The sequence below is a fragment of the Pholis gunnellus genome, assembly GCF_910591455.1.
Source record: "Pholis gunnellus genome assembly, chromosome: 2".
In the NCBI taxonomy this organism is placed as follows: Eukaryota; Metazoa; Chordata; class Actinopteri; order Perciformes; family Pholidae; genus Pholis; species Pholis gunnellus.
Genome location: NC_136536.1, coordinates 21,864,810 through 21,890,379, shown reverse-complemented (window position 1 = coordinate 21,890,379; position 25,570 = coordinate 21,864,810). Strand labels below are relative to the sequence as shown.

General features: G+C 43.7%; 1 protein-coding gene across 4 annotated transcripts; it reads left to right on the top strand.

Moving 5' to 3' along the window:
• Positions 1-1,209: 1,209 nt before the first annotated feature.
• LOC306703898 (potassium voltage-gated channel subfamily KQT member 2-like) lies at positions 1,210-23,574 on the top strand (the record flags this gene model as incomplete). Of its 4 annotated transcripts, XM_079170047.1 has the most annotated exons (19): positions 1,210-1,508; positions 10,682-10,772; positions 10,867-10,993; positions 11,342-11,517; positions 12,596-12,721; positions 12,900-13,010; positions 14,558-14,653; positions 14,758-14,852; positions 15,480-15,539; positions 16,110-16,139; positions 16,675-16,728; positions 17,526-17,725; positions 18,372-18,419; positions 18,943-18,960; positions 19,737-19,842; positions 20,879-21,010; positions 21,635-21,703; positions 22,521-22,614; positions 22,732-23,574. In XM_079170047.1, 19 exons carry the CDS (start codon positions 1,210-1,212, stop codon positions 23,572-23,574), a joined length of 2,775 nt encoding a protein of 924 aa, XP_079026173.1. The 4 variants fall into 4 exon arrangements, with proteins under 4 accessions (XP_079026173.1, XP_079026174.1, XP_079026175.1 ...); XM_079170048.1 differs by lacking the exon at positions 16,675-16,728; XM_079170049.1 differs by lacking the exon at positions 21,635-21,703.
• Positions 23,575-25,570: the final 1,996 nt, after the last annotated feature.

Here is a 25,570-nt window from a genome sequence, read left to right as displayed (position 1 = left end):
TGTGCATGTTGGAATAGTCTCTCCACATCCGTCGGCACTAGCATGGCCACCGTAAATCTACACCCCCCCTTCTGGCACATAGGACTCAGCGGATATTTGCATCATCATCTCCTTTATTAAATTCACTCTTAATCTGAGCAGTGTGCATTGTACAAAGGCAGCATTAGTTACCGTAATCTGGTTTTAAGCACCCGCCACCAGTAAAAATGATCTAATGACTGCAGCATGTTGGTGTAGCCGGACAAACAAATATGTCACTGATTACACATTTATTTACATTATTCTAATGTTTTTTTTTTTTGTATATACCTTATTTGCAATTTTATGTTGCTTGAAAATAACTGTACAAAGGATCTTTGTTGAATCTTTCTAAGATTATCACTGTAAATGCAATCTTAACAAGCTAGTAAATAAAATGTTCACAGTGTGATGGATGTTTTTTCAGTGAAGCAGCAAAGTGGCCAACTCAACAGAGAGGACATGGTGTCCAGCATGAAGTGTTTGTCTCTCATAACTGTCCTGCTCTACAGTGTGTCCTGGCTGAGATGTTCCATTTATTTGTTTTACGTCTCACCGCATGTTGACCGATACTATCAGATTTTTGGCAAGTACATATTTGTCTTTTGCCTTTGCTCAACCACAGAATGCAAACCTTTAAAACAACATATCGTCATAGTTGTATGTGTCCATTACACTGACCGAAGTCAAAACCACACATGAATATTGCATGAACATGCATCATCTTCTTTCCAGCTTTTTTTTTTTTTTTTTGAATATAGAAACAAGACACCTTAATTTTCCCCAAATAAAGTAATCAACTGTGAGTGTTTTGCCGACACACCTGGCCAGATGTCGCAGCGTTAGAAGAAGGCTGGTTGCATGTGTCAGTTTAACTTTGCATTCCTGGGCCGTTACATGATTGCAGATAGCTTCTGAATTGCTGATGACCAACGTGATCAGATTGTGGAGTGAACAATCCTGTGCATTTCCCCTCCTTGCTGTGTCTGTCAAATGACCGGAAGGGGCTACTGTAAAAGCAGATGCCGTGCAGTTTCGCGTGGTTATCGCAATTGGTTTTCCAGGGGTGGGGTGGGAACCGACACCGACTGCATTCGCCACACCAGCACACGCACCACTCAGCACCGGTGATGCATCCCCGCGGCGGCAAGGACACGGACAACTCCTCGTTAGAGTCGTCTCGACTTTAGGATGGTGCAGAAGTCTCTCAACGGCGGGGTCTACCCAACTCAAGCCGAGGAGAAGAAGCACAGGGTCGGCTTTGTCGGACTGGACCCCGGCGCTCCCGAATCTGGCAGGGATGGGGCGCTGCTCATTGCGGGCGCGGAGAGCACCAAGCGGAGCGGCATCCTCTGCAGACCGAGGTCCAGCATCTCCGCCGGGAGACCCAGGCCGTCGAAGAAAAGCGCCAGCTATCGGAAACTGCAGAATTTCCTCTATAACGCACTGGAAAGACCGCGGGGATGGGCGTTCATCTACCACGCTTATGTGTAAGTGACGGACGGGCTCCGACCAAACATGTTGATCCGGTCACCGTGGCGTTTTGGGCTGGGAATTTAATTATGTATTTGTTTTGGGGGGGGGGGGGGGGGCTGCTGTGGAGTTTTGCGGGTTTTGTGCCACGTTTTGCGCTGATGATGCTCAGAAGGCGCATCGTAAAGGGTTAAGCGTTGTCATGTTGCTATAGCCCGATTAAAGGAAGGGGGGGGGGGGGGGTCACTTCACCTGCAGAACTCCTGCTTTAACTCTTAACGTCTTGAAACTTCTGTTTGTGTTTTTCTGATTGAGCCGTTAGACTGCATGCGATGGTGCCCGTGTTCGACATGTTACACGCTACATGGTTTGTTTCGTTGATAAAGAGTTCTCGTGTGTTGCGGCAGCAGCACGGGGTTTCAGCACCGCGGCCTGTGGACAGCTCCGCGCCGCGTCACTGTACTTCCACTAATTAACGTCGCAGCCCGGCTCTGGCCGGTGGGAGGGAGCGTGCTGGATGCCACAGCCAGAAAACGGCCTGCGAGCTGCTTGGAGTTGGAACATGATCGCTATCACTCCAGCGATGCTGTCATGAATAATGGAGGGTGGTGACCTCTGGTGAGAGGGCATCCCCCCAGCAACAACTACAATCTTTTGCGGAAAAAAACCATCCCTTGATTTTTTCAATTTAAAGGGGTACTGCAGCAATTTAGTGATGCACTTCCATAAAGTTTGGGAAGGGGCTAACAAAAGAGACAGGAGAAAAAGAGTGGTCAGAATCAGTGCAGCATGGGCCATGATATCCACACTTGGATCCGACATTTCCCATAATCCCTCTTAATCGCCCGCATCTTTCAAATGCCATGTCTGTGATGCAGATTTTCTGTTAAAAAGAATGTTGTCATCCATTATTTTTTACTTTTCTCAGAGTTGATAAGGCTTCTCCTGAGCCACAGAAGACATTAACTGTTTGTCAGAGCTGAGCACTGCTCCAAACTATAAGTACGTTTTCTTCTAACACGCGTTACTTGCAGTTTTGTAAGGTGAAAGATGTGTTGGCCTCCAAATGTCCGCTCTCTATTGCTGGTATTTGCCCTCCAGCCATGCCCGAATCCTCAGTAGTGCATGCTTGTTAGTGAGAGGCTGAAACGCCACGGCATTAAGGAATTCACTGTGCACAGCATATCGACTCCCCAGAGACGGCTGGATGCCCAGAAGTAAGCCTGTGCTTTAATGTGAAACCACACACACACACACACACACACACACACACACACACACACACACACACACACACACACACACACACACACACACACACACACACACACACACACACACACACACACACCACAGAGGCTACTTTTGAAATATTAACTGAATACTATAACAGCCAGATAAATCGCCTTCTTTACCATTAGTCTGTTGATGTTCATTGACCAATGTGGCTCTAAGGAGGTAGTGCTAACTTCATGGCTGAATCTCGTGCAGGCAGCAGTGATGTTTTTTCTTGGTTAACACAGCATTTAGAGCCAAACTACACCAAGAAAACTAATTAGAACAGGGTCAGCATGTGTGCTGCTTAAATTAGAATCTGGTGGAAAGCATGTTGTGTTAGTGTACAACTCTACCCTCCATACAGGGTTCACTCTGTGCCATCCAGCTCGCAGAACAGCATCCGCCTCCTTTCCATTTGTCTGTTCTATACATTATTCATAGCCACCACACTTCATTTAATCTCGCGACTCTTTTTTACTTCCAGCCAGCTGATTTATAAAACTATCATGTGCTGACTTCCGTCGGATCTCTCCCCTCCTCATTTATTCTCCGGCTTATCTCTGCTCCAAAAAAAAAACAGAAACAAAATGACACCACTGCCTTGAGCTGACAGCGAGCATTGCGAAACGTACTCGCACTCCGACGGCAGCTATTTCTATTTCGATACGTGTCCTCCTGAAATGTTAGGCAGGTGTTTTGTCCCTCGGCCTCGTTTGTAGTGCACGTGAATGATCAATATGTGGAACATGAGCACCAACATCCAAAATGCTCCCTGTCACGCTGCCTCTTGTCTGTCTATTTCTCCATCTATGTACAGTAGCTGTCTGAGCGCAAGGCCTCCCTCCCCCCTTGTGTTCCGTCGCTGCTACAACATCAGTTAAAGGGGGGAGACACAGTGGTCCACGCTCAATGATATTCCTCTGGATCTAACACTTGTAAAATGCAGCATGCTGGGTTTGAACATTTAGAATTATTACAAGTGAAAGGGAAAAGCTGTGAAAAAACCTTTAAATCCAAAGGCTTCATCCAACATCCTGCTGTTGGAACAGTTGCAGCGTGTCTCTGGTCTTTGTTCACACACATTCTGTGAGGGGGACAATTTGACAGCTTGCAAAAAAAGACTTTTAATTTGTCGGGTTCCTGTCTACATCTCGGCCTCCTGTCGGGATCCATCCAAGAGACTGATACAGAGATCAGGGCTCTGATTATCTTCTCTTATTTGACTTCAATAGGAGCCTCGTGGTACTGTGTGTCCTCTTGCAGGAAGCACCAGAGGAAATTGAAAGGCCTCTGCAGCTGTGAGATGACAAAATGTGTCAGTTCTGCACCAAAGTGGAACACGGGACTACCACTGTAGAAGACGGCAAAGAGACTCGGGGCAAACAAAGAGTTAAGAAAACGATCGATCAGTGAAAACTATATGAATGTTCTGTTAAACTTTCCTAAAGTCATTCAGAGGGACAGAATGAGGACACGTTCCAGTTATTCACTATTCTGCTGAGCTGGCTATAGCTGAAGACAAACTGGCGAAGGAAAAAAGAAAAAGGCGAGAGGACAGTTAGCAGACAGATGCTGGCTGCCAAGATCGAGTGGTCTCTTTTCCAGAGAAGAGGTGTCTGATGGGAGGTGGAAGTAGAAGTTTGCATGCGGAGTCCTGTAGTTGGATTATGGCTAGGAATGAATTGTGTTCCCAGTTATTTTTAATGAAAAGGTTGACCCTCTTGATGTTGACACGAGAATGCACCCTCGCTCAATTTGACACACTAAGGGCTTTTGCTGCTCCAGCCTCACATGGCCTGCCGTCGAATAGTGTTTTTGTTTTAGTCCCGAACTGAATGAAATGACCCGGAAGCATAGAAATAGAATAGGAGTAGAACAGACATTTTTCAGAGGTCATCTGACTAGTACAAAAGAAAATGGCAATTGTAGCGGTGAGGGAGGTGGAGGGACCGGTAGAACCAACGCTTCGTCTTAGCACCAGCCGTCCACCGTTCAGCTCATTTTCTGTAACCAGTGTAGCATTAAAGCATGGTGGAGTTAGCAAGCTAGCTAATTAGCGAGCTGTCAGCTAGCGGTAGCAATGTGCTTTCCGACGAGTGTGTGGACGAAGCATCGGGTTGTTAAATTTCAGTTATTTTCTATGGCACTCTACGCTTCGTAACGTTGCCACTTCACTGCTCGTTTTAGTTGTTATACTGCAAGACCTCACTTCTTACGGTCACATTGGCAACGGTACATTTAAAAATGGCCCCCACTCTGACCACCCTGCTACATAGATTTGAGTGGGATTGTCCGTTTGAATCCCATTTCATGCCCGAAGCGTCTAAGTGGCAGCTGTGATAAGAACTGGTTGAACTCTGTAAATGCTCAGCAAAGATGCTTTAATGCTTCCTTTTCTTATCTCCTTTATCATATAGACTGTTTCAAAGGAATTGCATATCAAGCCAAGTGCTTAGATCCATGCTTACATCCTGTCAGCTGATGTCATTCACACACACCGCAACAGGAAATAAACTGGGACACATTTGGAATGTTTATGTTTACAACTGTAAAATGGTCTACAGGTTACATTGGACCATCCTTTACGAAAGGAAAGGAGATAATGCCAACCCTCAATTCCTTCATCGGTTCCACATTACTGAGTCTCTGTGGTCTACTGGTACACCATGTTGCATTTATCATCGTCCTGTTGATCTCATTTGTGGCCACAGCTGCTGTTCAGCAGGCGGCTATTTTTTAATGGAAAGGCTCTGTACCTTCCCAGACAAAGTGAGCGACTAGCTGGTAAACATAGTGGAGCATGTAGCAGTTACAGAGACGCATGCTTCCCTCAGGGGCTGGAGGAGAAAACCCAGAAAATGAGTGTGACTTGGACCTACAATCATCAGATGGACACAGTGCTAATGTTGCTCCAAAACTGCTGAATGTGCAAATAAGCCACAGTTTAAGTTCACCTTTTAAAATATTGATTGTGGCGGATGCCTTGTATTTGCACTCTATTTCTGGTGTCCAAAGTGGCCTAAAAAATTGCTTTAAGCATGGAAAAGGTATCCCTCCTCTTGCTTTCCTTTTTTCCCATTAAAGTTTTTTTTAACATACTTTTCCCTTCTCTGAATCTTAACTAAACATGACGACACGAGGTACCCCGTGGCTCATAACGGAACACGATGGTGGCAGAGAGCAGGGTCACTATACAGTGCATGTATCAAGACGAGTGCCCCAGAAAGTCATCGGCACCCTCAATCATTCCTTGAGGAGCCCACAGAGTGGACGCCGCAGTGCTAGCACATGGCACGATATGTGCTCAGTGAAAGAGCCCTCCTTCCTTATTTGCTCTCCTCTAGTTCGTTGCAGTCTAAATTTAGCGTGATGAGTGTGTCTGGGTAGGCAATGCTGTGCTGAGGGGGGCAAATCGATGTTTCTTTATCTGCAGCTCAGGAAGAAATGCAGGCTTTTCTGCTTCCAACAACAGCCCCCTCATCTTGATTGATCACATTCTCAGTGATGTCGTCTGGACCTTTCTGGCAACAAGTGGATATGTGTGTGCGTTTGTGTGTGTGTTTGTGTATTGCTGCCCGTGGCTGGTTGTCAACCGCAAGAGTGAATGAGATTTTCTCGCTTGAGAGGGTTTTTATTGGGGAGAGACGTGACAATCCCGATGATATTGCGTAAAAATAGAGCTGTTTAGCAGTGTTGTAGCACTCGAGATCGGTCTCGTTTCATCTCGCAATCAACCGCATTTCTACTGGATTCATTTCGATTCATTGTCTGATCTATTTGTTAACATCATTAGAAAACAAAGTACAAAAGTCACAAAATACAATTCCAACTCGTACAATGCACCTCTGCAATGCTTGTTGATTATTTCATTAAGACATTTCTCAAGGTACACATATACATACACACATATACCGTGTGTGTATATATATATATATATATATATATATATATATATAAGGCAATAAATGACGTGAATGAAAAGGACACCTTCATTTGTTTCTTCTTGAGTGTTTTTATGGGAATTTGGATCAACCAGGTCAGTTTGAGGAGTGCATGTGGTTTGCATGTTCTACATTTTATTGTAGGTGTGTCATGCAGTTTGGGACTCACACTAGTGTTGGTCTTGATTGGGCCTTGCCTTCGTCTTGGTCTTGACTTGGCCTCAACCCCTCAAAGTCTTGGTCTTGTCTCGGTCTCGATACACTTTTGGTCATGACTTAAACTCTGTTTTGTGGGTCGTTGCTACACCGCTGAGGGGGGGTGTGGAGTGGTATAAGGGTTATCTGAATGTTACCTTATTAGTAGCTGAAGTGTCCATCCATCAAATCAGAAAAACAGTATTCTTCTGTTATTGGGTCAATAGAATGAAAACTTTTGGTCCCGTTATTGTAGAAAGTCTGGAATTATAACAGCATTAGTTTATTTGAAGTCGCTGTCACAGTTTCTTTGCGATTGCTAACAAACTTGTTGTGGAATTTGGCACCTTGGAGATTAACATCTCATTTATATGTCAAGATGAAACTCCGCAATCAAAACCTCACAAATCCTTTTTCAAGACGGCATTTTTGCAACAAAACTATACGTACACGCACCATTTGAACTAGTCTTTCAAAGCATTAAATCACTGGTGTATTTTAATGTGCAATGTTCTCCTTATTTGTCCTCCTCCTCCTCCTCTTTCTTGCACGGCCTCCATGTGTGCAGAGTTCTCACAAAAAAAGCTGAGCTTACCTCTTTTAGTGCTAAGGCTCAGGCTGATTGGTGTTCAATTGGTGTAATTGTCCTCTTTGTACTGTCCTGACAAGACCTCGTGCATATTTGTCCTATCGTTCTCAGAACTTTGAGCTGCTTTGTGTATCCAGAGAGAGGCATAAACTCTGCACAGCTGTAGAAGCTAATCGTTTGCTCCAGGTTCTGCCCCGCTCCTTCATCAGTAAGTGTCCTCATCAGGAGGTACTGATGAGCTTGGCATGGTCGGGTCTGGAAAGTTGCATAAACCGATGTCCAATTAGACTTGCAGCGAGCCATCACATTTTTGCGGCGACATGTATTTAAGGGATAAAAGAGATCTGCTTTAATTTAGGAGTCCTTTATCAACAATTACAATAGAAAACGTAAAGAAGAACTGATGTTTTGCAGCAGGCGGACTACAAGTGATATCAATCACTGTAGACTCGTGAATTCGAACCAAGAAGTCCTATTAATGGATGTGTTTCAAGCAGAGCTAAATAAAACAATGTTGGTCTCCAGATGGTGAAATGACAAGTTCCATGTGGCAAGTCAAAGGGGCTGTTAATGAGAAGATGTGAAGACTGTGCACACGCCACTTTCCACCGTCACTCTTGCAGAAGGAGCTGAATGGAGTTGATCATCAAACGGGTGCTAATGAGAAGCAGAAAATAATTTGTGTTTCACGCCAATCCTGGTAAATCTAGAGGATATATGCAAACCGCTGGTACAAGAGCAACCCGTCAGAAAACGACTGCATCACTGAGTGACCTTGACGGAAGAAAACTAAACCTTGCTTTGAATAATACATTATTGTTAATTTAATCTGACAAAATCTATACTGACTGAAATGCCAATATAACAGAGACGACTTTCAACAGTTTACATAGATTAAATCTGCAGACTTGGGGCAGAATGTCATGTTCAAAAGCTTTGAAGAGCTCCCTTTTACCAAGCAAGCACTGACTGCTGTGGCCACCAGAGATGTATGAGATGCCAAAAACACACTCTCTCTCTCTCTCTCTCTCTCTCACACACACACACACACACACACACACACACACACACACACACACACACACACACACACACACACACACACACACACACACACACACACACACACACACCTGGATCGAACCTATAAAATGTAGAGAACTGGAGCAGCTGTGGCTGAATGTGCTCACTTGGCTTTTTGTTGTCTTTCTGATGAAGAATGATGAGACTATCATAAAGAATAAGCTCGTCCGTTGACTTGCCACACATTCCATTGGTCTCTGTCGCTTCACTCTGATTGGCCAGCGGCTGCTGCCAAGAGTTTGATGACAGAAACTGCGGAAACTGCAGGAAAAGGGAAATGAGGTGAGCTGCAGTTCTGGTTAAAAAAAAAAGACTAAAATATGTTTTTCAGCAGGGGAATGAGGAGGATGGGTGAGGGCTTGATGAAGCATGAAGAAACGTAAAAGCTTTCGATGAACTTGTGTATCACGGTAGATCAGGAAGGTCCAGAGGGATTAAGAATAAGACAGGAAAGAAATGTATCTGGTGTCATTCTCAGAGCAAAACATGTCTGCTGACCATATCAAGCCCAATTCATTTAAACTAAATCACACTCCAGATTTTTACCATCTGGAAAGGGTTTAAGTCAGAAGTGTCAACCATTAGGATCTTGTTAAGATTTGTAATGATTTGATGAAATGGGCTAAATGTAATCCTTGCTTTGAACCTGTTGACAATACCAGATTCAGTCCAAGGCTCAGAGAATAATTGTTCTTGGACTGTATAGTTCAGGGCTGGTGTTGGAATCTTGCCACGGTGCTTTTGAAGCTGCACCAATCAATATGTCTTATATTAATAATGTATGAAATGACGAAGTAAATGGAAAGGTGTCACTGGGATTGACTGCTCTAGTGCAGGGTGCTTTAATGTGCTTTAACACCTCATCGTGTGCTCAGAAAGATACTTGCTGACCGTATCTGTACTATGATTCATGTTAAATGCGCCTTCTAACATCCTGCATTGTCCCAGCATTGGGTTTCACCAGGCGCTCTCTATTGGCTCTGCCCTTGGATTCCTTCCAGTACATCTATACATCTTTTCTGAAGAAAGTCCCTCAGGTTCACATGTTATGTTCCATCCAATAGAGCTCACCTGATGCTGTCAGCCAGTCTTCTGGAGGTCTGGCTGCAGATTAGATTTGTCTTCATAATCGTATCAGTCTACTTTAAACCATCCACCATCCCTTTTCTATTTCATCTTTAAGAAAAAGTCACTGTTTTATTGATCTTTGAACATGTTTCTTTTTTTTTTGGCGATGTTTGGTCTATTGTTCAAGTCTTAACAGTTTAACGACCTCTTACGTTAACTCCCATCCTGTGCTGAAAAGGCTGAACATCAACGACTTGTTCAGACTGTAAGGACTCACAGTGAATTGGATTTACCGCAATCAATAACAACCGAATTAGCTTTGTTAAAGTTGTTCAAGTAAAATCAGAGTCAAGGTGAACATGTACCTCATGCTCCCCTGCCTTCATTTCTTCTTTCAGGATTCTTTTTCTTTTTACTCATCCAACTGAGCTGCAGCTGTTTCTGCAGTTTGGCGTACTTTCACTAATGGAGGCGCCGCCCAGGTTCTGCGGCTCCCAATTACTCATTCAGTCCCCAGCCGTACCCTCTTAAGCTAGAAATTGATTAGCAGATGGCAATCGGCCTTCATGGTGTATTACCGCATGCTATCACCACATCTGGATATTAAATCCAATGTAGAAGTACCGTAAAGGGTTGGTTCAGCTCTGATGGCATCTAGTAATGCAGATAGAGTTTTACAACTACTTTTTTTTTAAACCAAAGAAATAGTCCCCATGATAGCTGTTGGCGGAGGTCTGTCGTTTATCCAGATGGACTGGAGCATTGTTTATGAAAGTTTGTCCCATTCATAGAATATTGAGGCTTAAGTTTGGTTGCGTTTGCTCAACTGCTTCACACACCGAATGCACACGATTGTGTGGCTTATACCTGACAGAGCGTGGCAATTTCCCAGCTGTTCTATCCATACGCTTCTCCAGTCTGCTTCACTGTTGAGCTTCCCGTATCTAAAACTGGATCAGACAAATGGAGCAGTGACATACTTTGGAATAAAAATAAATAACTAACCCAAACTGTTTTTGTCTCCTATCTCGTCCAGCTTCCTCCTGGTCTTCTCCTGCCTCATACTTTCAGTCTTTGCCACCATCAGAGAGTTCAAAAATAGCTCAGAGAGTGCCTTGTACATCCTGGTAGGTAAAATTGCATTTGCTGTAAACCGACACTGCACATATATACATGATCACATCACAGGGTTAACTCCACTGTTTCGGCTTTGTCCCTCAGGAAATTGTGACTATCGTGGTGTTTGGGGTGGAGTACATTGTGAGGATATGGGCCGCTGGCTGCTGCTGTCGGTACAGAGGATCGAGAGGGAGGCTAAAATTCGCCGCAAAGCCTTTCTGTGTCATAGGTGAGAAAAACAGGGTGGGGGCTTGAGTCATTTCTCTCGCCTTGCTCTCTCTAAAGAACATAACACTGTGTTTCCATTTTTTTCTAAATCAAATCCTGGAGGGTTTAAGAATGTGACAACCATCTTTATCGTGCTTTCTTGTGATTTTCAGCGTTACATTGAGGTTACGCTAAAGATGAGGTGAAAAGAAGTTTGGGAAACTCAATTGAAATTTGAATTTGGAACATCTTTAGTACTCAGTAAAGTGTAGTTAATTCAGTCTGATTTAATCAACCATGTATGGCTTTTGCCAGCTCCTCAGCACGTGTGGAGCTTTGTGATTATGTGTTGCTCTCTTCCTCTCTCCAGACATCATGGTGCTGATCGCCTCAGTGTCCGTGCTGGCAGCTGGATCCAAGGGCAATGTTTTTGCTACCTCGGCCATCAGGAGTCTGAGATTCCTGCAGATCCTGCGCATGCTGCGCATGGATCGCCGCGGAGGCACCTGGAAGTTGCTGGGATCTGTAGTGTATGCCCACAGCAAGGTGACATCATTTGCTTTATGTTGTTGTGAAGCGGTTCAGGAGGAGTTGAGCGCTCCTTCGCTGAAACATCTTTTGATGAGAGAGTTGGTTTTAGTAGCCAGCCGTCTGCGGGGTTTAAAACCATGGCTGATGTGCACTGCAGCTAAATCTAAAATCTAATTTGAGTTATCATGCTTTACATAATAATAGTAGCATAACAGAAATACCTAAAATAATGAATAATGTTGTAACTACAATCTGTACTATAAAGAGTACTACCCTTTACTGTCTTCTATTTGATTTATGTCCACTTCCAGCATCGTGTTAGGAGAATAATTAACACATTTTTTTTACCCAGAAAACATGCAGAGGAGGTGAAAGTATACTTTTCCTACCTTGAGTAATGTCTGTAGTCTTCCTCTCAGATTGTGTCCAGCCTCATCCATCTTAATAAGCTATTGCAGCCTGTATGCTGAGAGGCAAACACAGGACCTTTGTAAAGTGAGGGGGACATGTCCCTGCCCCCCCCCCCCCCCCCCCCCCCCAGTGGAAATGATGTCCTTGGGTGGCAAAAAAAAAGAAGGATGGCCTGCCATGTGAATACACATGGGTGTTAAACTAAAAGTGCTTCATTGTCCACTGAGTTACTTCAGTGACAAACTGTTTCCAGTATCTCTTCGAAGTTACTCCGTCATGCAGACATATTTCTTTGCAGTTTTATTGTAATGAGCTTTGAATTTGAATTATTAGCATGCACTAATAAACTGTGGGAAATGTACAACTGTACGTGTGTGTGTGTGTGTGTGTGTGTGTGTGTGTGTGTGTGTGTGTGTGTGTGTGTGTGTTTTGTGTGTGATGTGGTGAGAGGGAGAGAGGTCGGGTGTGCAGCGTGTGTTGAGGGAAATAAAGACATTCATAAAGTGCTTGGTTTGCCACAGAGGGCATGCGCCTCACATAGCCGTGTCCGATATTATTACAGAAATGCCATTTCTTTTTAAAACCAATTTAAAGTGGTTACATCACCATTTTGCAAGGCATCCTAGGTGACACGTTATTACTTTGGATTCCCTGATGCTCATTGTATTGATTTTCCCTGCAGGAGCTCATCACGGCGTGGTACATAGGCTTTCTGTGTCTCATCTTGGCTTCATTCCTGGTGTACTCGGTGGAAAAGGAGTCAAATAAGGAGTTTGAGACCTATGCTGATGCTCTTTGGTGGGGACTGGTAAGATTTACCCGAAATCAAAACAAAAGACTTCAGTATCCACATTATCGTTAAAGAGAAAACATTCTGAAATGTTATGTTACTGATTTTATTTCCAGTATGCTTCCGCTTTTATTTAAAAAAAATCTGCAACCTTTACCACACCACTTGAATAAAGTCGTGACTTTACTTTGAACAGATCACTCTCACCACCATTGGTTATGGTGATAAGGTTCCCAAGACCTGGAATGGACGCTTGCTGGCAGCAACATTCAGCATGATCGGGGTGGCCTTCTTTGCTCTTCCCGCTGTAAGTACGAGGGATCATCAGGGGTACTTTCAATCTCGTTTTGTTGGCATGATGGTAAGCTTATAATGCTGATTGTGCCTTGTTTGTGTTCATTTAGTCTCTATTAATCATAGTGTAAAGCGCTCATTGATGTGGTCTTAATGGCACTCCACCTGAAAGAGTGTGTCCAGTCCTATCACATTAATCCATTTTCTCCATCAAAGACCCACCGAATGATTATGTAGTGTAGTAAAGTGCTGTAATGTATGGCAAAGTGGGTGTGTTGTGTAGGTGTGTTGTGTAGTATAGTAAGTGAGTCGTGTAGTGTAGTAGGTGTGTAGTATAGTAGGTGTGTAGTATAGAAAGTGAGTCGTGTAGTGTAGTAGGCGAGTCGTGTAGTTGTGTAGTGTAGTTGGTGTGTAGTGTAGTAGGCGAGTCGTGTAGTTGTGTAGTGTAGTTGGTGTGTCGTGTAGTAGGCTTGTTGTGTAGTGTAGTAGGCTTGTAGTGTAGTAGGTGTGTTGTGTAGTTGTGTCGTGTAGTGGATAGGTCTTGTACTGGTTGTGTTGTGTAATGCAATGGGTGGGCTGTGAAGTGAAGTGAAGAGTGTCTGCTGTGTAGGGAAGTGTATTTGTGTAGTCAAATGGTTGTGTGCATCCAGACCCTTCTCCATGTGTATATAGTGTGTCCACAGCCAAAAACTAAACCATGAATGCTGCTTTAAAATGTAAGGCAAGTGTTATTATTTGTAACAGTAAGCAGTGAAGAAGGACAATTAAGTTATTACGTTCATGTGTGTTGTAGTTCCTAATATATATATATATATATATATATATATATATTATGAATAAAAGACAACTGCTCAAGAAAGATGTAGCAGACCTTTCTCACATCAGACATTTTGAGTTGTACTTGCAGTGAAAACACAGGTTGAACCACTATCACAGTCATGGCGTGGTTACATATACGTGTCTCAGTGAACCAGCATAACAGGGCCATGGATCTGGAGCACCTGAACAGAATGTTTGTGTTATCAATTACACCTTTGCTCTTCTTGCTGTGATATGTCTGCTGTGATATATATTGGAAAAAGATGTGCAGCACTTTATATGATAATGTGCATCCAAACCACCTAATAACTTTTCAGTCTTTTATGATTCCACTCTAGTCACTCAGAAAAAGAAAGCACTCTAAGTGAGCCGGTATGTTACATTCCATTTCTCCTTTGTGGTACTTCGACTGTAGAAATAAGCTAAAAGCTTCCTCTGAATCCACAAAAACTCTGCTCATTCAGTTGATCACACACACAGAAAAAAAGTGGATTGCTGTATCAGCGCTCTGAAACAGGAAAGAGTTTTCGCCACTCTCGCCAGCATTTGCTGTCACATTTCTATTACCCTGAGGCTTTGCCGACGTGTGTAAATCAATGATATTACGTAGATCCTTTCGTTGGATTTGCTCACTGAGCTCTGCTCTGAAAGGGTTCTACAAGGGTTGCAATCCCAACTCCTGGCCGTCAGAGGTCAATACAGGTAACTAATCGTGTTGTGTGTAACACTGAATCTGCACAGGGCATCCTGGGTTCTGGCTTTGCACTCAAAGTCCAAGAGCAACACAGGCAGAAACATTTTGAGAAGAGGCGTACCCCTGCAGCAGGCCTCATCCAGGTATACAGATGTTTTCTCTTTTCAGATTTAAGAAACTATCAAAACATCTCTGTTTGTTCACAAAAAGTCAAACGTGTCTTATTATTTTGTATTCCTCCATCCAGGCTGCGTGGAGGTTTTATGCTACCAACCTTTCCCGCACAGATCTGCTGTACACTTGGGATTTCTACGAGCAGACTGTAGCTGTCCCAATGTACAGGTACGTGATGAAACTGTCTGAATAGTGCTGTGCATTATTTAACTATTCGAAAAATGCAATTGTTTTCCCCATATCGCATTCTGCCATCTCTCTTAAAACTGGGAAGCCGAGTGGAAAGCCTGCAGGGCATCCTCGTCTTATTGTGTCGCAAACTCCTCTGTTGAATCAGATACGTCCGTTGTGAAGAATCACACACTGGTGTTGCTTTTCACTTCCTGTGATTTTACAGTGGATGAGGCTGGTGTATTGGCAGGGCCACCGGCGCCTCTTTGAAATGCTGCTCAAAAGACAAATTCCCAGCGGCTACTTTGTAAAATCAACAACACGTATTCATCAGTCCAACTGTTTGAATCAGCAAAATAAGCTGCCGTGCTTGACTTTCACGGAGCCAATTTCTGCCTTTTGTTGCAACTAAAACTAGAGGGTCGCTGCTTGTCTCTGTCTGGAAATGACTTCATGTTCGGTTTCATTCCACTTGTAATTTGAGGTGAAAAGGTGATGACGAGCAGAATAGATGACTGCCAAACTAAATGGAATTAGCTTTCAAGTGCCCGGCGGCGAGCTTTAACCTTCCAACACTGACTTAGTGAAAGTGACTCAACAGAAATGCTCTTTGTCTTTTCCCAGACTTATTCCGCCTCTGAATCAGCTGGACCTGCTGAGGAATCTGAAGGGCAAGTCATTCAGGTACTAACATGACAGAGACAACACTGATGATGACGATGATGATGATGAGTTTGGGATGCTGGTAATGGGGATAATGAATATTATTGCTGAAGCAATTATCTCGGAATAGAAAGAAGAAAATACTTTGAAATCCATATTAAAGCTACACTAATCAATATGAGAAGAGGTAATGATAACAGCAACGATAGTGAGCATGACACTGCTGAACAGAGTGCAGCATTTAGCAAATTGAAGACCCGATTAAATTTGGTGAAGACCAAAATATCTAAAAGCTAATTAACAGCTTGTTTCTACTGCCCCCAAATGGCCCAAACAAGTTATTGCAGGTTTAAATAAGTTCTTATTCACGTACACATCCATACCTATTGACTTAAGTGCCAGCTTTGGATTACATCATTGCTTTGTCTCCTCCTATGTATTATTTGAATTTCACTGCTTTTACCATCTAGCAGCATGACTCAATATTGAGCATCTTAACAGCTCGACCCTGACAACATGTCGATTATGACACACGGTGCAACACATGAGCGACTTGCACCGTGTCACAGCTGGTGTCCTTTCTCCTCACAGGAAGGAGTCTCAAACGGAAACCTTTCCCAGGTCTGTGATCCGATCGCTTCTCATCTCTCTTCACCTCCCCCGTTGGCTTCTCTTCAAATCTGCTCTTAGCTGCTGCTGAGGCACTCTTCTTGGGGGAGTGTGTGTGTGTGTGTGTGTGTGTGTGTGTGTGTGTGTGTGTGTTAAGCACCTCCTTCAAGAACGGTCATGCTGCATTTGCTGCATTTGGGGGGGGGGGGGGGGGGGGGGAGATTTGGAACACTTTACGAGCATTGCTTGATTTTGATCACATTGTTTTCGAGCCAAAGAAACAAGTGTAATTATTATACGATGTGGTAACACTTTATCATGACTTCGTAAGCCATTTGCATATCTTAATTTTAACTGTTTAAAAAACAAAAACAAAGAAAAATACTACGGGGCATTTCAAATCTCTCCACATCCTTTCTGATATGCGACTGGTTGCAAATGTATTGAAGTGTTACTTGCATCACAGTATGGCGCACACTGCTGTTTTTGTGACTGTATCCACTGCTACTTGATCTTTTTGTGTCTCCTCTACTGCCCGCCACTCCAGTAATGAAAATGTACACAAAGACAGACTTTGCGGGTGCTGTCCGAGAACTCTTAGGTATAGTTTGCACTGCAAGTCTGTGTGTGTGTCTTCTTCCTTTCCCACCTCTGTTCCTCTCCCTCTTTAATTAAACACAAAGAAAGGTTGAGGAATCACAGTATAAGGAGGTGTTTTTCAATGAGTAAAAAAATAGATTCTGACTTGACTTTAGTTCTTTCAATGATGTGTACATGAGAGAGCTAATCCACCCACAGCTTTTACGTTTCTCTCTGAAAAAACACAGTTATACATCCTTGTTTATCGCCCTGTCACAGTTGATTTATGGTTTCTGTTTAGTAATGACTTTATGCCGTTGATTTGCTTGCTGCCTTTTTTTTTTTTTGGCCTAATCAGCACTTCTGTTCAGCAGGCAAGCAAGGTGCATATTGCCTAATGACATATTCCTTTGACCGATTCCCGTGTATCAGTTGGAGTGCACAGTACGATGGTGAATTATTTTGCACGATTTGTGTTCACTTTTTGCATACAGTCTCTTCCTTTTTGAGGCGTGCGCTGTCACTCTGCTTCCCGTGCATGCTTGCTCGTAGCTCCCTGCTGCTTGCCCGACCTGCCGAATGCTCCACTATGTTGGTATGTGGCCATGGCTCCTTCTGCAGTAGGACATTGCCCTTTTTGCGTTTCTGCTGAGGTAAGATTTACCATCACATCAGTGTTGAATTTGACAAATTCACAAGATTACACTTAGAGCAACACAGCAGTAGGATGAAGGCATTTAGTTACAGATAGTTGTGTGCCTATATTTAATGATGATGTTAAAAAAAAAAAAAAAAATTGGTCACATTTCCCTCCTCAAGCCGGAAGGCCAGCCTGAAGGACAAGGTGTTCCCCAGTCCCTCCAAGGCTCCCATGGCCAAGGGCAAATCCCAGTCTCCGGGGCCAGAGGACGGGGCCGAGGCGAGTCCCGGCAAAGTCGCCAACAGCTGGAGCTTCACCGAGAAGAACCGAGGGCACTCCTTCAGGTCTAGGGGCAGCGCCTCGCGGCAAAACTCCGAGGGTGAGGGAGCTCCACACAGTGCAGCAGAATGAGTATTAAAGGGACAGTACCGCTACAAATACCCCTGTTTTAGAAATAGCAATATGCCAATCGTTCGCAGTAGAATAAGTGATCAATTTGCTGTATAATTGCATTCACGTTGAGGTGGAAAGTCTCTGAAACTGCATTCAAACCTTCACAAAACACTTTAAACAGTTTGCAGCTGTTTAAAGGAATACCTCTGCATTTTCTGGGGGAATACGCTTAATCGCTTTCTTCCTGAAACGGATAGTTTCAGGAAGGAGGAGTTGTTGCACTTAATTGATTTACAATTAAGCCAATCTTATCTCATTGTGCAGACTGTTGCTACATACTGTGATTCCTCCCCCATGCATTCAAACATACGAGGAAGACACCCTGAAACCAACGTTTCAACATTGTCCCGGGTCGACAGAGGTCCGTTGGTCACCGGACACCAACATCTAAACGTTGGTGTCCCGCCATCACCCGTTGCTCGTCAGCCCAACCGCATCCACATGTCATCCAGGCCACTGTGTCAGCAAATACACTTCTCTACGTTGCCGTTTCTTCGCCTTTTTTGTCAAACTATTTGAGTACCCAGTCTCATTGGTTGTTTTTTCTTCCTCCGCTTCATGGCATGTTAAAGTGCTGATTGAAATGCAGGATGAAGACTTTGGACTGAAGAGTTCTCCAGGTCAGACAAGTCACCATGACATGTCTTCACTTTAGACTGTGATGCACTCTGTGATGCCTAGCAGTATATTCTGCCACATAAGTTACATAAACTTTATAATTGTGGCGAAGTGGATAGCAGGGCTGTCTTTCAATCAGAAGATCGGTGGTTCGATCCCGGTCAGGCTCCACTAGTCGCATATCGATGTGTCCTTGAGCAAGACACTTAACCCCAAAATTGCTCCTGTAGCTGTGCCTACAGTGTAGAATTGTGATATAATCTGAATTGTAAGTCGCTTTGGATAAAAGCGTCTGCTAAATGACTGTAATGTAATGTAATAATATATGCAGTTTGGTACGTGTTAATGTAAGGGCAGAGAGACCAGCCTTTTCAAACATGAACCAGAAATCATTCCGTGTCCTCCACTTGTTCCATGTTCGGAATCGATTTGTCTGCCATTGTCATCCTGTTACACTCCATAACAAGTCTTTCCCCATGTCTCTCCTCTCTCTCTCTCTCTCTCTCTCTCTCCCTCTCTTTGCAGCAATTGAAGGTTTAATAAGTAAGACATTGGGATATTGTGTTGGTTGGCTTTTATGGGGGAAATATTCAAAAGAAAAGTCAGCTACACCGGTCTGAGAAACCTGCATGTTGAACTCTGCTGGGATTTTGTTCACTTGACATGAACCCTTTTTTTATTTCTATTTTCTTCTTATGAGTTTTCCTACTCAACGATGACTGACGACTGAAGCATGATACTAGCTGAGAACAAGCATGTATTAATATTAGCATTCTCAATAAAGGTGACTATAGTGTTTATCTACATTAGTGTCAGGCCGAGTCGATTGTCGGTTCAAGTCGAGCGGTGCCAAGATAATCCAAAAAATTATCCAGAGACAAAATGCCCAAAAGCCCCGCTTTATGTTGCATGAAGAGACCTCTCACTTTCCCTACCAGAACCTCCTCCAATTTCTGTTGGACCACGATTAGGCCTTGACTCCTTTGCCTGTATGCAATACGTTTCAAAATCCATAGATTACAACGCTAATCTAGACTATTATTGGTGGTGGGAAGAGAGTACTTGTCATTAAAGGGTTCAGTAAAGCTTTATCCCATCAGCACTATCCTTCAATTCTGCACCAAGTTCTGTTTTTTTTTCTCCGTTGTTCCGCAAAGCCTGCTCACCACACTCTCAAACTAACTGGCTAACTGGCTTGAAACCAACTTGGTAATTTCATTTTGCACCTCTTTAAAGCTGAAAGCAACAGCCCCTGCTTTGCCTCTGCTGTGGAAGCAGATTCAATATGCTATATGAGTTCTCTTGTCTTTGCTCTGTAGAGGCGAGCCTCCCCGGAGAGGAAATTGGCGACGACAAGAGCTGCCACTGTGAGTTTCTCACTCAAGAATTACCACCAGGCCTGAGGGTGACAATAAGGGCAATCTGGTAAGGATTCGCTTTATTACCCAATTTCAATGGTTCTGCAATGTTTACTTCGGCAATTATGTTTTGTGTTCACAACTAATCATCAATGGTGTGTAGACTGTATTAGTTGTGATGGTGTTTAAGGATAACTTAGCTTTTCTTGTTTCGGCCATCATTCATCCGTAATAATAACATTGTGCTTAAGTTTATTGGCGAGATCTGGCAACGTGGTGACATCACTCAAAAGAAGTCTGATGGGGCAATAAGTCAGACAGCTTTATGACTAATGTTCTGGTCAGGTAAACTTACCCGGAAGAGAAAATGAAAGTAATTTCATGAACCAGACCAAATTTCTGGTTCAACTTTGACCTTGTAGCATTTGGGATCTCTCATTTTTGGTTTTCCCTCCAAATGAAGTTGGACTTTGTTGTAGTGTCCCAAGATCTCAGACATTACTTTGTCTAGTTCAATGTTCAATTTTAACCAACAGTAAGGATGGCCAAAATTATGACGACAAGTCCGAGCATGACGGTTCATGCTTGACCTTTGACATAGTAGTTTGGCAAAATAATCTCCACTCAGGTTTTTTCCTGAACACTCAATCATATCTAACATTCTTAGTGGGTGGAGTTTGCTCAGTTGCTGTGGAGTTGCTTGTATATGACCACCTGTTATCGCCCGACAAAATACTAAGGTCATGTGATGACAAGTGAGTAGTCTGCCGATGAAGACCGTGAGATGTGTTGGAAAGCTCTGGAAGAAGCTCTGGGCCTTAGGTTGAGATTATTTTGTCAAACTATGAAAGTAACTCCCAAGTTACAACGAATTATCTCAAAAGAAAGAACCGTTTTCCACATCGACTGTTTCAAATTGTTATGAAAGGCCTTTTTAACGAAAGATATTTTGACATGTCACAGTAGGAAACGGTGCATGCTGGTCATGGCTTATTGGGACACTTCGTCATTAATGTCATCAACTGTCCTTTTCTGACAAGTCAAAATGTCCATTGTGCAAAAAGGCCCACTCGTGCTTAAAAAAACGATGTGTCCTACCTCAGCGTCATGAAGTTTCTGGTGTCAAAGCGGAGGTTCAAAGAGAGCTTGCGGCCTTACGATGTCATGGATGTGATCGAGCAGTACTCGGCAGGTCACCTGGACATGCTGTCTCGCATCAAGAACCTGCAGTCCAGGCAAGTGAGCGTTCGCTATACAGTGCATTGCAGTTTAAATCTGACCTATGCTCATTTCCAGGTCGTCTCAGAGTGATCGACCGTCACTTTCACTGTGAGTCTAAATGTCGGGGTGGATTCGGAGGATGCATCTTCGGTTTATTTATTTTGGTTCAATAATCAGTTTGAGCTCAGTGTAACAGCAGAGATGTGATTCAGTAATTCAGTGTTGGTGGTTTCGCTGGATACAAACATGTCGTGACACACAAGTCATTGATTCGCCTGTTCCATTTTGTCCGGCGACATGTGTTGTATTCAGATCCCAGTGTTGTGTGTGTGTGTGTGTAACATTTCTTTATCAAACTACGATTCACTCCGTTTGTCACAAAATCATTTTAGATCCAACATTGATGTATAATCATATTGTTTTACCTCCCGCGAGTTAGCTCCTCCCATTTTAATCCCTCTAAAGGTCTAGAATGAATATATTCCAACAGTTGCACTCCTCATCCAACGAAGCAAGTCAGACTCACCGTATGTCTTGTGTGTGTGGAATATATGGACACGTGTTCTCCATAGCTGATGTGATTCCAGACGTCGCTTCATTTCTCATTGCGCTCATATCGTCTCTGTGTGCCTTGCCAGGATAGATATGATTGTGGGGCCCCCTCCCCCATCAACACCTCGCCATAAGAAGTCCACTGAAGACCCTAGGTTAGGTTAATAGACTGCACCCCTACAATGAACCATTTTACCAGCATTACGCTCTTTACACCACAGCCCAAATATTGAAGCAGTTACATGCTACCTTATTATTTTGAATCGACAGAACCCCTTTTGAGTTTAAGCCACTGGACCTGTCTTATTTAGCCAGATGACACATGCTAAGATACATTTTTTAAATGTTTAATCAAATAGGATCAAGACAAGAGTTAGATAAACAGCGTCACGTGCGACATTCGGAGAATGTTGTGCGGCCTCTTTGGCTCTTATGTCACATTATATCAGCTGCTGTCAAGAAAAAGGCAGGAAAAAAAGCGAGACATCCTGCCGAATTTCTCACAGAATGTTGATGAGCCGTGTCACGTGGCCCCCACTCAACAGGGATTTGACAGTGCTAGATGCTTGCTCTCACATTGGAGAGAGAGAAGGAGAGCTCCCCCAGCAGGATGCAATGGAAATGAAGCATGAAGCACAACAAAAGCATGCCAAGTGATGCATTTTGGCCCCTAGACAGAATCTCCCGCCTCCACTCACTCTTTGCCTCAGTAAAGACCGCCTGATCTCATCATGCATGCATCCACACCGTCAACCTGAAATCCATGCTTTTTCAGGAAACGTAGGCCGCCATTCATTCATTCCAAACATACTTGTGGCTTGATGAGTATTGTCGACATTGAACGCTTTCTTTACCGAATTTTCATGTGACGGTAGTTCACTATCATTTTGGCATCATGAACTTCTTAAGGTGAAACCCATGTGGCAGAACAGAGTGTTTTAATCTCAGATATTACTTTTGTCTAAATGCTAGAGTTGACCAGATAGTTGGTAAAGGTCCTAAAGCTGAGGGAGAAGCTGGAGATGACCAGAGCATGATGGGACGTCTGGTCAAAGTGGAAAAGCAGGTATGAATGTTTCCTCCAGGTTTGCTAACGTCGCACGGGTGGGTTCACGTTTTGGGAACACCTTTTCTACATTGTGTGTGTGTGTGTGTGTGTGTGTGTTCTTCTTTCTCCCTGCAGATGAACTGCATGGACAGGAAACTGGATTTCCTGGTCAACGTGTATGTGCAGCGCATGGGCATCCCTCGTTCGGAAACCGATGCCTTTTTCAACTCCAAGGAGCCTTATCCAGCCCCGCCTTACCACAGCCCGGAGGAGAGCAAGCCGGAGGAGGAGGAGGGCGAGGAGGAGGTGAAGGAGGAGAAGGAGTTGCAGACGTGCTCGGCGGCAGCTGTTCCCTGCTCGGATGGGTCTTTGGAAAAGAAAGATCCTTTGTTGGGTGTCTGTGAGGCCAGATCAGTGGGCACCCCCTCTGGAAGCCACAGCCGCCCCTCTACCTCCTGGCAGCACCAGCTACAGCACCCCCTCAGCCAGCCCGCCTGGAACAGCAGCGTGGCCAACACCCCCTCACCGGTCGGCGGCAGCGGCGATCACTCGCCCTCCCTGTTCCGCCTCCCGCCTCCGCCTGCTCCGGTCCACGACCGATCCTCCTCCGGCCCTGGCGGCAGAGAGAGCGGCTCTCGAAGCAGGAGGCGCCATCGGAGACGCCAGAAGGACGCTGCCGTAGTGGAGAGCGACACGTCCCTGTCCATCCCGTCCGTCGACCACGAGGAGCTGGAGCGCTCCTTCAGCGGCTTCAGCATCTCCCAGGCCAAGGAGGACTTCTTTGGGCCCTCTTTCTTCACAGGCTCAGGAGCCGGAGCAGGGACTGAAGCTGCAGCCGGACCTTCACTCTGTGCCAGGGTCAGACCCTTCATAGCAGAGGGGGAATCAGACACAGACTCTGACCTCTACGCTCCCTCACCTCTGTCCTTCACTGGAGAGGTGTCATGTGGAGACAGGGCATGGCCAGGACTAAAGTAGGCCATCGGGAGACCTATCAGGAGCCAACTGACTGTTGCTGTTGATGCTATTACAGGCTATTTTAGGTGAAGTGAATGGTTATGATTAGCATTTTATTTGTGAGGATGGTAGAAATATGTACTTATAAAAACAAAAGAGTCGTCCTTTATAAACTTTTGGTTTTGTTTGTGATCCAACACTTTACATGCAATGCTTAATCACAGTTGCATTGTATCCATCGAGATCATGGTTAATAGAAAAATAGCTGTTTAGGGACATCTCTTTCTTACTTGGGTACATTTATGTTTATTTATTAGTGATGAAAGGTACGCAAGAGAACAGATGTGTGAGTGTCATTTAGGAAACTTTTTCATTTCGCACTGAACTTGTACGTGACAGGGATTTGAATGAAACATAAGAGAGAAAATCACCTTCTTTTATGAATAGTGAGTGCATTTCAGCACTTCTTCTGTTACACTGACCACTTAAACTTTGACAACATAGTGGAAGTTAGTGATGCAAGAACGTTTCAGTCTCACCACACGGTTAGCATAGTGTCTTGATAACACTTCTATACCTTTGAATGACTTGAGGTGTTTCGATGCCAAAACCTTAGCTATGATAATCCATTAGATTCTTGCAGAGAAAAAAAGAAAAGAAATGTGCTTGCTTTTTAGAATCGTTAATTCAGCCCGGTGTTCACTAAGTACTGCAGAAGAACTCCCCTCAAAGTATTGCAGATACTTCCCCGTTGATAAACCAGTGAACCTGCTGCATGGCATGTTAAATGGTTGATTTAAGGACCGCGTTTAAGCTGGCTACAAAACCAGAAGAAAAGTAAGCGGACAAATTCCACGAGTGTCTCACTTCTATAAAAACAAACCGAGAGGTGAACAAGACATGAAAATGTGCGTGCATGACCAGTTTCAAGCTAAAATACGTTCGCTTTTTTTATGTGGTTTTAATTGAGTTACAATCATCTAAAGGCAGCCCAAGCTTGCTAATTAAAAAGACAATTTCAGTTTTTTGTCCACATTAAATACAAAGGCAGATGTTTAATGCCACATATGGAAACTAAAATGCACATTAACTCATATATTTTGTATTGTTATTACACAATATGCGGTTGAACTAAGTAAATCATATGAGACACTTGTTTCTCAGACATGACGGTATTGAGCCCGCGATCGGTCCTTTAAACTCTCTGGTGCTGTGTCAGTCCTGCACTAAATGAGGAAAACGCAATAAAAAGCAAGCCAGGCAATCGAGAACCAACATCAACATGGCCTTATTTTTCACACCAATATCCATTATTTTGTAAGTTGATAAATTCAGAACATTTTCATAAAAGTAGTGCAAGTGCATTTTCAAGTGTTATATAGGAGGCTCTGTGGCTTGAGAGCGGTTGTTCTGTTACAGTTTCAGCCACTGATAATGTTAAAAGCATGGGATTGGAACATCTGAAGCATGAACAGTTCTTGTGACCTTAAAACTAACCCGAGTTGTAGCAAATTGGACATTCTTAAACATTTTAACATTTGCACTGAAAATATCATTTAGTAGAGACTGTTTCACACAAGATACACAATCCATGTATTTTATTATTTTCAGAAAAGAAGAAACAAACCTGCTGGCATGTTTTTTACAACCCAAAGAAAGGACCCGTCGGGTTTTTCCACAATACAGTAGCTCTTAGTTCAACACCATCATGCAACTGCATCGTATTCTTCTTCAATAATAAAACTTTGTACATCACTGAAAATCATCTCTTTGGTCTCTGTCAATGCAGCAACACAGTGGCATGTTCTGCTGTGAGAAGTGTATCAGTGTATCATGGTGTAACGGTGGCAACGTATCAGTAGATGGCAATCAAGAGCTTCAGCTGAGTGGGTTCCTGTCACAGTAAAACATGTGGGAGAAAAGCTGAAGAAAAAGATGGGTGGATAGATAGACGGATGGGTGGATTTATGGACGGATGGACAGAGAGAGATAGATAGATGGATGGATTGATATATGG